General features: G+C 37.4%; 1 protein-coding gene and 1 pseudogene across 1 annotated transcript; both read right to left on the bottom strand.

Moving 5' to 3' along the window:
- Positions 1 to 3,053: 3,053 nt before the first annotated feature.
- LOC112663115 (olfactory receptor 4C11-like) lies at positions 3,054 to 3,986 on the bottom strand. The gene has a single exon (XM_025451696.3). It carries the CDS (start codon positions 3,984 to 3,986, stop codon positions 3,054 to 3,056), a length of 933 nt encoding a protein of 310 aa, XP_025307481.1.
- A 6,785-nt stretch (positions 3,987 to 10,771) lies between these two features.
- LOC112663635 (olfactory receptor 4C46-like) lies at positions 10,772 to 11,702 on the bottom strand (annotated as a pseudogene).
- Positions 11,703 to 12,606: the final 904 nt, after the last annotated feature.

Raw genomic sequence — 12,606 nt, 5'->3', positions numbered from 1 at the left:
ATCTGGGTTTTCATTCCTGACTTCTTTCTCTAATCATCATCCCATGTCAAGTTCTTCTGTTTATATACTTAAATATTAAAGTCTCCCATGTCTTTGTATTAGTTTGGGTTCCCAAATGTAGACTCTGAGATGGGGATTTTCATGAAAGTGATTTACAAGAAGGGTTGGGGGAAGCTACTACAACATAGGAAGAAGTGTGTCGTCCCAACCAGGGATTGGCTCCAGCTGATGCCACAGGAATCTAAGGTGTACACTGTGATACAGGACTGGCTCTACCTCGAGGTAAAGGGACCAGCTTGATGTCGTTGGCTGCTGCTGTGTTCCAGGATGGTGGGCATAACCTATAATTTTGTTCTGGTGCAAATGTACAGAGAAGGTAGGGGTTCTGAGCTCTGAGCTCTTCCAAGTCCAGACACACAACAGCTGGGACATTGGAGGAGTGAAGGTAGTAGATCCAGACTCAGCAGTGCCTACCACCTTCAACATCCTCACTGGCAGCACCAGAGTTCAGGCTCCATCCTTTCACACCCACATCATGACAGTAACATCCTGCTGCCACTCTTGTTCCCTTCAATCCATTTCCCACACTGATAACCCATACAGCTATCATCTCAAACTCGAATCCAGCTGCATCACTCACTGGTTCAAAAGGCCTTCCAGTGTTTGCCCCATGATATTGTGCAGTAGGCTTTAACATGATCATGAGACCCTTCTGCATCTTCCCTATTCCAGTCTCTCCAGGTTCATGTCCTGCTATTTACCCTTTATAGGTTCATTGTGTAGCACACTGCCTGGCACATAGTGAGATTTCCATGAATAATTGTTGAATGTATAATGAATTAACACCCATAGTCACACTCAATTCACCAAGATTCCTGCATACTGATTTTCATTCCCTGGCCTTTGTAATGTATTCTTTCTCCCAGGAATGCTTCTACTCCAACTGAAGTGTACATATTCACTCTGCTGACTTGATTTCCAGTTTCAAGTTCCATTTTGTATGTCCTTTCCTCTTGGAACATTTCTTGAACCTTTCTTGTATGTCCCTAATTCATCCTTTCCTCGTACTTCATGCTGCCACTACCTTATCCTTTATACCAGGGTGTTGTCATTTTCTGTTTTCCTCTGGGTTTCTCTCAGTGGATGTAAATCTCTGTGAAAACAAGACCAGGTTCCCCTCTCTTTACCACTGAAGCCCCACAACCATCGGTGTTTCTGATATATTATTCTTTGGGCTGAAGACATTGCTATTGATAATGAGCGACAGATGGATGGGATAAATGGAATATATTTATCCTGAAATTGTTTTGTGTGTAGATGGAGGCACATATTTTTAAAAATATCCTTTCATAATGAAATCTTACCACAAATTAAACTAATTAACAGAGAAAAATAACATGGACAATTCACATTCATATGATGTAATCTTGCTGACAACAGGTTCAATTTCAGTTTCTTGAATCAAGCTGAGAATGTCAGCTTCAATTTCTTTCTCGTTACACAGTGTAAGAAGGAGTTAAAACTAATTTTCAACTAATTGTTGAACACATCTAGCTAGAATTCTCAAAGTTCAAATCAAACAGAATAGGAAGACTATTCCCTACACCTCAATATTTTTGCTCTATATTTTGACTTTACTCACCTTCCTTTATACTTTTATTTTTTATACAACATTTATCATGCATTAGTCATTTTTCTACTTGGAGAAACTATCCTAGGTAGCAGGCAAGATCTTTATGGAGTATAAATGTATATTAAAAAGTAGAGATTCATGTCTGACTTTAAAATAATCTTTGATTTGAGTCATGGATTTTCTTCTCTTTTAAAGATTTTATTTATTTATTCATGAGAGACAGAGGCAGAGACAAAGGGAGGGAGAAGCAGGCTCCATGCGGAATGTCCAATGTAGGACTCCATCCTGGGACCTGAGGATCATGCTCTGAGCCAAGGCAAATGCTCAATCACTAAGTCACCCAGGTGTCCTGGGTCATCAAATTGTCTAATGGCTTTTCAACATAAGATGAGTGACATGAGCAATAAAATGATCCTGAAGACTACAAGAAAGAAATTAAACAAGGTATTATATTCTTCACCTACCTCTTAGTGGTTAATGGACATCACTTTTATGTCCTAAAGTAGTTACATACCAGAATATTAGAGTGGACATATTATCCTCAACTATGATAATTAAGATTGTGCAATGTTATTAATGAAACCTCCTTAGAATTTAGTTGTAGGTAATGAATTAATAGAAATAAAATTATATCTAACTCTATATATGATATAGAGTACACATATAAAATAATTTAACATGGATATGTATGCCATAGATAGTATTCTAATATATATACTAATATATATTATAATACATAACCCATATACATATTGTAATAGATAGATGATAAATAGATGATAGATAGATAGATAGATAGATAGATAGATAGATGATAGATAGATAGATGATAGATAGATATTATATGTGGTCCAGCATAATACCTAGTTCAATAAATGGTAGCTATTATAATCTTCTTTCTGTTATCATTGTCTGGCACTGTATCACAACGTTTAAGAGTGTGGTCTGAGAAATCATGAAGATTCTGATGTGACCCTCAGTATAATTTTATGATACTTCTCCCTTTCCATTTCCTCATCTATAAAATGAGGATAATAGCAATGTCTACATTTTGGATTGTTATAGAGACTGCTGCTCAATACCAATATATTTTTAATTTTTTAAACATTAAGATGAAACTAGTAAAACTAAGCCCCAATTTGGTAGCACTGTCCAAATATGCAAAGAGAGGGATCCCTGGGTGGCGCAGTGGTTTGGCGCCTGCCTTTGGCCCAGGGCGCGGTCCTGGATATCTGGGATCGAATCCCACGTCAGGCTCCCGGTGCATGGAGCCTGCTTCTCCCTCTGCCTGTGTCTCTGCCTCTCTCTCTCTCACTGTGTGCCTATCATAAATAAATAAAAGTTAAAAAAAGAAAAACAAATATGCAAAGAGACATCCTGAGTAATTAGGTTGATTAAGAAATCAACCAAAGTCTTCAATTCATCTTCTGCTTTCTGAGGTAATTTTGATATGCCATAGCTTTTTCATGGCATTTTTCACTTCTGCATTCCTTAGTGCATAAATCAGTGGGTTGAGAAAAGGTGTCCCAATAGTATAAAATACAGTTACCATCTTGTCCATGAAGAAGGTGGTTGGAGGCCGTGTATATATGAATATGCATGGACCAAAGCATAAGACTACTACGATGATGTGAGAAGTGCAAGTAGAGAGAGCTTTTTTCCTCCCTTCCGCACTGTGGTTTCGCAGGGAATGCAAGATGACAATGTAGGAGATCATCAGAATCACAAAACTGCTTGAGCAAATGGCCCCGCTATTAGACACCAACAGTAGGTTGATCACATAAGTGTCCATGCAAGCAAGTTTCAGCAAGGGCTGCAAATCACAGCAGTAATGATCAATCAAATTGGGTCCACAGAAGGGCAATCTCAAAGCCAGGATAATCTGGGCTATAGAATGGATAAAAGATCCAATCCATGCCAGAACAATTAGGATGGTGCAGACCTGCCAGTTCATGATGTTTAGGTAACGTAAGGGCTTACAGATTGCCACATAGCGGTCAACGGCCATGAAGATGACGACAAAGATCTCCATGCAGCCAAAGAAATGCAGTGCAAAGACTTGAGTCATGCACTCATTGTAAGTTATGATATTTTTTGCAGAGAGTGAATCCACAATTAGTCTGGGGGCTGTGGAAGTTGAAAAGCAGGAATCAGCAAGGGACAAATAAAATAAGAAATAGTACATGGGGCTCCCAAGTGTCCGGCTAGACTTGATGGTCACAATAATTAGCAAATTTCCTGCCAGCGTTCCCACATATAAAATGAAGAAGATTACAAATACCACTTTCTTTTTCATAGGATCTTGGGTCAATCCTAACAGTATGAACTCAGTAATACTGATATTTTGCTTCATTATTTCAGGCAAGTGGAGAAAATGTAGGTTAGAAATAATTAATCTGCAAGGAAGCATTCATTCTATGAAATGAATATCCTTATATGTAGGTTTTACCCATATGCTTGACCGTGGAAGTGCCACTTACCAGTGGATAATCCCCACCATCCTTGTTGGTTTCTTCTGAATAATGTGGAAGTCATAATATTTTATTCACAGTTTATTCACTTGGTTGCTTATGGAAACAAATTTATTAGTAATATTAGCGTATTTGATTATTTAGGCAAAATAAATGTAAATTTAGAGGATTTGGTAGGAGACAGTATTTTTATGAGCTGAATGTCTATTTTTATTTGATAGCAAGGACCTGTTATAGTAGCATGTTGCAAAATGGGAAAAGCTCATCATGATTTGCATAATGTGCATTCACACCACTTCAACCTGATAGTTCAGTTATAAAATAGGTTCTAGCCAATATTCTGAACATTCAAGGAAAGATGTAGAAACATTTGATAGTGTTTTCCTTAGTGAAACCTAAAAGAGAGAGACAGAGAGGACAAGAGAAAAACAATCAATATTTTAGCAATGAACATTCAGTCAATTGGTTCAGTCCATTGTGAAACTTACTTTAACCTGTTACCTTGACTAAGTTTATTTCCTGTTACTTTAACTCTCAATAATTTCTAGTCTTTTACAGTTTTAAGTTTAGTTTCTCTCATAAAAAAATCTAGTTTTTTTAAAGATGGCATTAATTTTTTAGAGAGATATAGAACAAGAGAAACAGAGCAGTAGTGGAGGGTGGGGCAGAAGGAAAAGCAGACTTTTCACTGAAGAGGGAGCTTGAGGCAGTGCTCAATCCCTGGGCCCTGAATTCATGGCCAGAGCTGAAGGCACATGCTCAACCCACAGAGCCATCCATGCACCCCTAAAATTTTGTACTTTTAAAAATCATACAATATTATATAATATTATTATATATAATAGTAATCATATATATTATAAATAGCATTCTGGAATCAAAGTTAGGAGGATGACCTCCATAATAAATTCCTTTTGGTATTTCAAAATATGTCATAATTATGCTGCATTAAAAATAAAGCTTTTAATAACTCATCCTTCTATATGGGTTGTAAATCATATTGGCATATTACTGGCTCATAAGAACTGTCTTCTGACATGGGCTGCAGGAAAAGCAAGATTACCAGGGTCAGCGGAAGGTTTAAGTGTTTGAGAAAGTGGGCAACTCAGCTGTAGAGGCAGTTCTGGACTCAAAGCTCTTTACCACCTCAAGCTCCAACCACAATGCCATTCACTACACTTAAAAGTTTGCCAGATATGTTCTTTGTCCAACTCTTCAGAAAGAGGAATGAAAATTTGTTTGTGGTTTGTAACAATTAAGTATTATAAAAGATTATCTGTCAATCATTCTATCAGTCTACCTATTGATCTATCATCTACCTACCTACCTTATAGAAATATAGTTTGAGACGTTTGTATAGTTTACATAATAATAGAAGAGTGGCATGTATTCTAAAGAAGTATAATAAAGAAGGTAATTTTTATTTGTTCATTGAAGATTTTTAGAAAAAAATACATATTTAATAGGAACTATTCATAAAATGAATGAAAGAATTCAGAGAATATCTTATTGATACAGTCCAATAGTGTTTGGTTCTATTCAGTACTCAGTTACCATTGAAAAGAGAAGCTTACTTCTTCCAAATAAATCAACTCCATAGAGCACTTCCTGAAACATTCAAATAGATATTATTTCTGTTTGCTTATCTCTTTACCTATTTATCTATTTGCTGTGCATTACTATTTTGTCTTCTTACCTTAAATTGTAAAATACTTCTAGAAAATTCCTTAAACTTTTTATCCTTCAGCAAATGCTTTCAATGTGTTAGATGTGCACTGTGGCATTGATCATATTAATTTGCTCAAAGTATTAAATCCATAAGTTAATCCCCAACACAGATCTCACCAGTTTTGACAAGAGCTTATGCAAAGGTTAGGATGTTCAGTTGCCCAATTTTCTGCTCAAGAAAGAGAAGAATTAAATTCTCGCTCAAATGAGAATTAAAAAAAAGTATTTCTAAAGTGATTTCTGATTTCTTTGATGTCCCTGAAGCTCAGGTTCTCCCCATGCCAGAAGACAAAGTTGGTCCCGGATTCATCCCGCACTTTCTGAAAGTCACTCTCACATGGAACTTTGACTGGGAAATGCTTCTCTTTTGCCTTTCCTGCAGTAGTATTTAAAAAGGGATGATGCAAAATATAGGAGTCCAGGGATTGTCATTCCCTAAAGTGTTCCTCCCCTTTTAATTAAGATACATGAGCTTGATGTGATAAAGAACTCAAACTTCAATATGTATGAATAGATTATGGGAAGATGGTGATTTCTTCTTGCAATTAAAGGTGTTTACTTGGACCATAAGTGACATCTTCTGACAAAAAAAAAAAAAAAGTGATTATCTAGTGATCTAGCACCCAGGACATGGTTCCTGATACTTTTGTCCAAGAAAATGAATTAAGATTTCTTAAAGAAATGTATGATTCTAGGTCTAGGGGCAGAATATACAAGATGAATGTACAAGAAATATCTTATAATACTAGAAGGTGAGGGAGTACTAACATATGCACACGAACATATGTTCCCACTGTGCTAAGAATATGCCAAAGGGACACAAGAGTAAATGGAAAGACCTTCCAGGAAAAAAGCACTCTTCTTGTATTCTGGAAATTGGAAAGTAACCACAGGATGGGTTCAGTGACCTACTCGACCTACTGCAATATAGGCTTGAGCTAAAACTCCAAAAACACCTGTCCTGTGTAAGCATCTGCTCTAGCTGATGGGTCCACACTGTTGTTTTGGTTGACCTGGAATCCATTTTAGGCCACAGTGTCCAGAATGTTCCTGAAAGGTTTGCTCACTTTTTTATCTCTAATGCACAATTTGACTGACAGAAAGACATAAGCTCTATTTGGGGAAGGTTAAAATAGACATTTTTAGCAATGTCCCAGGGTCCTTCCTAAAGGGGATCCAATCTCTACTTTATTCAAGGAATTTTGAGTCTATAAACTGGTTCCATCGGGGAATTGATTGCAAGGCCATGAATCCCTGCTTTCATGATTAAGTTTACTTCAGTTTACTTAACCTAGACCTTTTTTTCGCTAACATGGATCAAGTAAGACTTGTATTGGCTTCCTCTCTATTTCACTTCTAGGAGCACCAACATAACAGAGCCAACACTGTAAATCTACTTGTATCAATTATTCTGATTGCTTTTTGATTCGTCTGGCCAAGCATGCCCACCTTGCCTTTAAGGAGTTTGAGGGCTACCACTTGGCCACTGTTATCTGGGTTCAAATAACTCCCACTGCATTGGGATTTTCCAGTTCAGCAACACTAAAGGTCTAGCCTACAGACAACAGTGATCAGAGAGTTTTTCAAGGAGGCTGGCACTAGCCTGAAAATTTCTTTCTCTTGGTCATGATGAAAAGTATGTCTTCTGAACCCTAAATGACAAATTTAGGATTCTAGAATTGGAATTCTAACATTCCAATCTCTTCATGCTTTAAATATCACCCTGTATGTTAAACCAAAGCAAGTCAGACATTTCTCATTTGCTTACACTGGGCCACCTGTTGATTCATGCTTTAGCCACTAAGCATAAATACCGTTAGCATTTCCTCATTCCCCCAGCCACAACATTAAAAGAAGAATCTCTGCTTAGTGAACCCGTATCAAGAAATGTGGTTGGGTTGAATTTATTTTTCTTGGGCGATTATCCAATTTCTATCTTTACAAATTAGAAAACATGTAGTTATTTTGGTGTGTAGTTTGCTCCTCATGGAAAACACTTTGTACTTCACCTCTAGGAATCTGCTGAGGTTCATGTCTAGTTATATATAGATGCAGGATCATAGAGGGAGTTGGGGGTGAATATTGTGAAAAATCAGCCCCTTCTCTCATGTCAGCTGCTTCAGGAGGTGCATATTACATGTGCTTAGGCAATGCAGGGTTAATCCTTCAGACTAAGACAGAAAAGTCACTTCAACTGGCAAAGCAGACACAACTTCCCTGTTCCCTCATCCTCCTAGTAATCGAAGGAAGAATCTGGGTTTTCGAAAAGTTCCTGACTTCTTTCTCTAATCATCATCCCATGTCAAGTTCTTCTGTTTATATACTTAAATATTTCTTTAAGTCTCCCATGTCTCTGTGTTAGTTTGGATTCTCAAATGTAGACTCTGAGATGGGGATTTTCATGAAAGTGATTTACAAGAAGGGTTGAGAGAAGCTACTACAACATAGGAAGAAGTGTATGGTCTCAACTGGGGATTGGCTCAGCTTGATGCCACAGGAATTGAAGTTATACACTATGATACAGGACTGGCTCCACCTCAAGGCAAAGGGGCCAGCCTGATGTCTATTGGCTGCTGCTGTGTTCCAGGATGGTGGGCATAGCCTATAATTTTGTTCTGGTGCAAATGTGCAGAGAAGGTGGGGGCTCTGAGCTCTGAGCTCTTCCAAGTCCAGACACACAACAGCTGGGACATTGGAGGAGTGAAGGAAGTGGAGCCAGATTCAGCAGAGCCTACCACCTTCAACAAACTCACTGCCACCACCAGAGTTCAGGCTCCATCCTTTCACACCCACATCATGACAGTAACATCCTGCTGCTACTCTTGTTCCCTTCAGCCCATTTCTCACACTGATAGCTCATACGCCTATCATCTCAAACTCGAATCCAGCTGCATCACTCACTGGTTCAAAAGGCCTTCCAATGTTTGCCCCATGATATTGTGCAGTAGGCTTTAACAAGATCATAAGACCCTTCTGCATCTTCCCTATTCCAGTCTCTCCAGGTTCATGTTCCTGCTATTTACCCTTTATAGGTTCATTGTGTAGTACACTGCCTGGCACATAGTGAGAGTTTAATAAATAATGTTGAACTTATAGATCTATTAATACCAATAGTCACACTGTATTCACCAGGATTCCTGCATACTGATTTTCACCCCCTGGCCTTTGTTATGTGTTCTCTCTCTTAGGAATGATTCTACTCCAACTGAAGTGTACGTATTCATTCTGCTGACTTGATTTCCAGTTTGAAATTCCATTTCATATGGCCTTTCATTCTTGCAAGCTTTCCTGAACCCCTGGGTCTTTCTTGTGTGTCCGTCATACATGTTTTCATAGCACCTTGAGCTGCCACTTCTCTATCATTTAAAACAGGATGTTGTCTTTTTACTTTTCCCTCTCGGTGGACTCGCTGGATCAGAAGCTTTTTAAAGGAAAGACCAGGTTCCTCTCCATTTACCACTGAAGCACCAGCAACCATCAATGTGTCTGATATATTATTCTTTAGGCTCAAGACATTTCTGTTGATTTTGAGTGAGGGATGGATGGAATAAATGGAATATATTTGTCCTGAAGTTGATTTGTGTTTACATGGAGCCAAATATATTTCAAAATACCTTTCCTCATGAAGTGTTATCCAAATGTAAACTAATTAACATAAATAACATGAACAGCTCACATTCATATGTGGAAATCTTGCTGAAAATAGGGAGATTATCAATATAAATTATATGCTCTTTCATTGAGAATGTCAGTTTCAATTTCTTTCTCATTATAGAATTTAAGCAGAAGTTAAAACAAATAGTGGTTTCTCAAAGAGTTCTTGCTCAAAATCTCAAACTCTGAATTGAATAAAAATAGAAAGAGTATTCTCTATACTCTAGAATATTTTTCTTCTCTACATTTTATTTTTATTCACCTTCCTTTATATGCCTAAAGTAGTTAGGAAGCACAATATTACAGTGGATATATTATCCACAAATATGATAATTAAAATTGAACAGTTATTAATTAAATCTCCTTAGAATTTAGTTATAGGTAATTAATTAATAGAAATATAACAATTTTAATAATTATATTATGAAATTTAATATATGTATGTATGTAATATTTAACTTGTATATGTTTTCTATATATAATATTCTAAGATATATTATAATATACATAATATAATATACATACATACATATATATATAAAATATATGTTTTCCAGCATGATCCCTCTTTCAATAAATTGTAAGAATTATAATCATCTTTCTGTCATCATTATCTGGCACTGTATCACAGCATTTAAGATCATGGTCTGAGAAATCAGGTAGGTTCCAATTAGTGAATCTTCAGTATAAATATTTTGATACTTCCCCCCCTTTTTTTTCCTTGCCTATAAAATGGGAATATTAGCAATGCCTACATTTTGTTATTTTTGTTTTGTTTTTAAAGATTTTATTTATTTATTCAAGAGACACACAGAGAGAGAGGCAGAGACATAGGCGGAGGGAGAAGCAGGCTCCATGCAGGAAGCCTGATGTGGGACTCTATCCCGGGACACTGGGATCATGCCTTGAGTTAAATGCAGATGCTCAACTGCTGAGCCACCCAGGATCCCTTCAATGACTACATTTTGGATTGTTATAGAGACTGCTGCTCAATACCAATATATTTTTAATTTTAAAATATGGGTGAAAGCTTTTGAATCCAGATACATGAATGCAACTAGTAAAACTAAGCCCCAACTTGGTAGCATTGTCCAAATATGCAAAGAAAGATCCTGAGCTAGGATTATTGTTCCTTTTCTTGCACCCATTTCTGCTCTTTTGAGTACAAAAATGATCCAAAGCAGTAATTTTTTTTTTTTATGTCGTAGGTATTCCTTGCTGAGATCATCCATCATGTCTGTTTGACCTTTGCCTCAGTTGAATCATTGTTGAGCTCCAGGCACATTTATTTGTCACCCACACTAGCATTCCTACTACACAGTTTCCTAATGGCATTTTTCATCTGGTCATTTCTCAAGGTATAGATTAAAGGATTTAACATGGGAGTTATTGTAGTATAGAACACTGTAATAGCTTTATCAATTGATAAAGTAGCTGCGGGTCTCATGTATACAAATATGCAGGGCACAAAGTATAGGATGACCACTGTGATGTAGGAGACACAGATGGAGAGGGCTTTGCACCTTGCCTCAAAGCTGTGGTTCCTTAAGGAGTGCAGAATGACCACATAGGAGACCATGAGGAGGAGGAGGAGGTTTAAGACACAGATGAAACCACTGTTGGCAGCAACAAAGAATCTGAGAGTGTGGGTATCAGTGCAGGCAAGATTGAGCAAAGGATTCAGATCACATATAAAGTGATCTATGACATTAGGGCCACAGAAGGGTAGTGGGATGATAAAGAAGATCTGTATGGCTGCATGAAGAAAGCCTCCCACCCACTCCACTGCCATGAGCAGGCCACATACCTGCTAATTCATGATGGTCATGTAGTGCAGTGGCTTGCAGATAGCTACATAGCTGTCATAGGCCATCACAGTAAGCAGGATGACATCAGCACCTCCAAAAAATGTTCCCCAAAGATTTGGATTATGCATGCATTGAATGGGATGGTCTTCTTTTCACGGAGTGACTCTATGATGAGTGTAGGGGTATTGACAAAAGAATAGCAGGCATCAATGAGGGAGAGATAGGCCAGAAAAAAGTACATGGGGGACCCCGATAATGGGCTGGCAGTGATAGTGACCACGTGAGCACATTTCCTACCATAGAGACGATGTAGATGACCAGAAACACAACTAATATGATTTTCTGCATCTTTGGATTCTCTGTGAGCCCCAGTAGCACAAATTCTGTCACGTTGTTCCTAGTCTCCATTTTTTCATATTATGCTTAATTACATGACTTGAAAAAGAAATCCCTTATGTTAATGTAACCTTGTATTTAGTAAGCTTCCACATCTAGTAAATGTAGCAGCCTGAATTCTAATGAGTTGTGGATTCTCATGAGGTTTTGTGAGATAGCAAGTAAGTTCTGAGTTCTTGAAGATCGTCTGGGCACACTTCATCATCTGAGATGACAGAGACTATCTTGAAGGAGTCATACATACTGGAAGCTAAGTTTCAAAAGAATGATAAAGAATGGATGTCCAAGCTGTGAATGGAAAGCTAGAATTCTTTCTTTACCCTTTGGAAGTGGAGTGGAAGAATGATAAGGGGTTGGAGGATGAGTGGCTCTTGGATATAATTCTGTGAAAGACCTTTGTGTGTCTTGGATGATGTCGGCTGAGCTTCAGTAAGGGGATGTCAGCCAGAGACAGAAAGTCCAGTCACAGACCATTTCTAATAGTTGACAAGAAGTGGAATAGGGTGTTTCTTATGGGAATGTAATAAAAGTCTCCAGGAGCTATTATAAAATAAGATAATACAAGTTTTCAAAATCCCAACATATTATGCCAACTGATAATTGTATTTTTTAATGATTGATTCCTATGTACTTGGTAATAACCTGTGTGGTTAGCATTATTTCATCCATTTTCAAATGAAGAAACATTTGCAGAGACTGATGTTCAGAATAATAATAATGATAATATCAACTAAAACATATTGGATGGTTGTTGTTCTGGTTTTGCAGAAATGTGATTGTTGAATCCTCACTATAAACCTATGAGATAATTATCACTATTATTTTATACTTCTTTTACACAGCAAGAGATATAAATGTAGAGAAGTTAAGAATCCTGCCATAGATCAAGCAGATGAAAATGGGGAGAGACAAGATT

The sequence above is a fragment of the Canis lupus genome, chromosome 18 (assembly GCF_003254725.2).
Source record: "Canis lupus dingo isolate Sandy chromosome 18, ASM325472v2, whole genome shotgun sequence".
Classification (NCBI taxonomy): Eukaryota; Metazoa; Chordata; class Mammalia; order Carnivora; family Canidae; genus Canis; species Canis lupus.
Note: the sequence above shows the minus strand (reverse complement) of the source record. Positions and strands in the feature narration are given on the sequence as shown.

Excerpts from the sequence above, each read along its gene's own strand:
- LOC112663115 (XM_025451696.3), bottom strand. The coding sequence starts at position 3,986 with ATGAAGCAAAATATCAGTATTACTGAGTTCATACTGTTAGGATTGACC.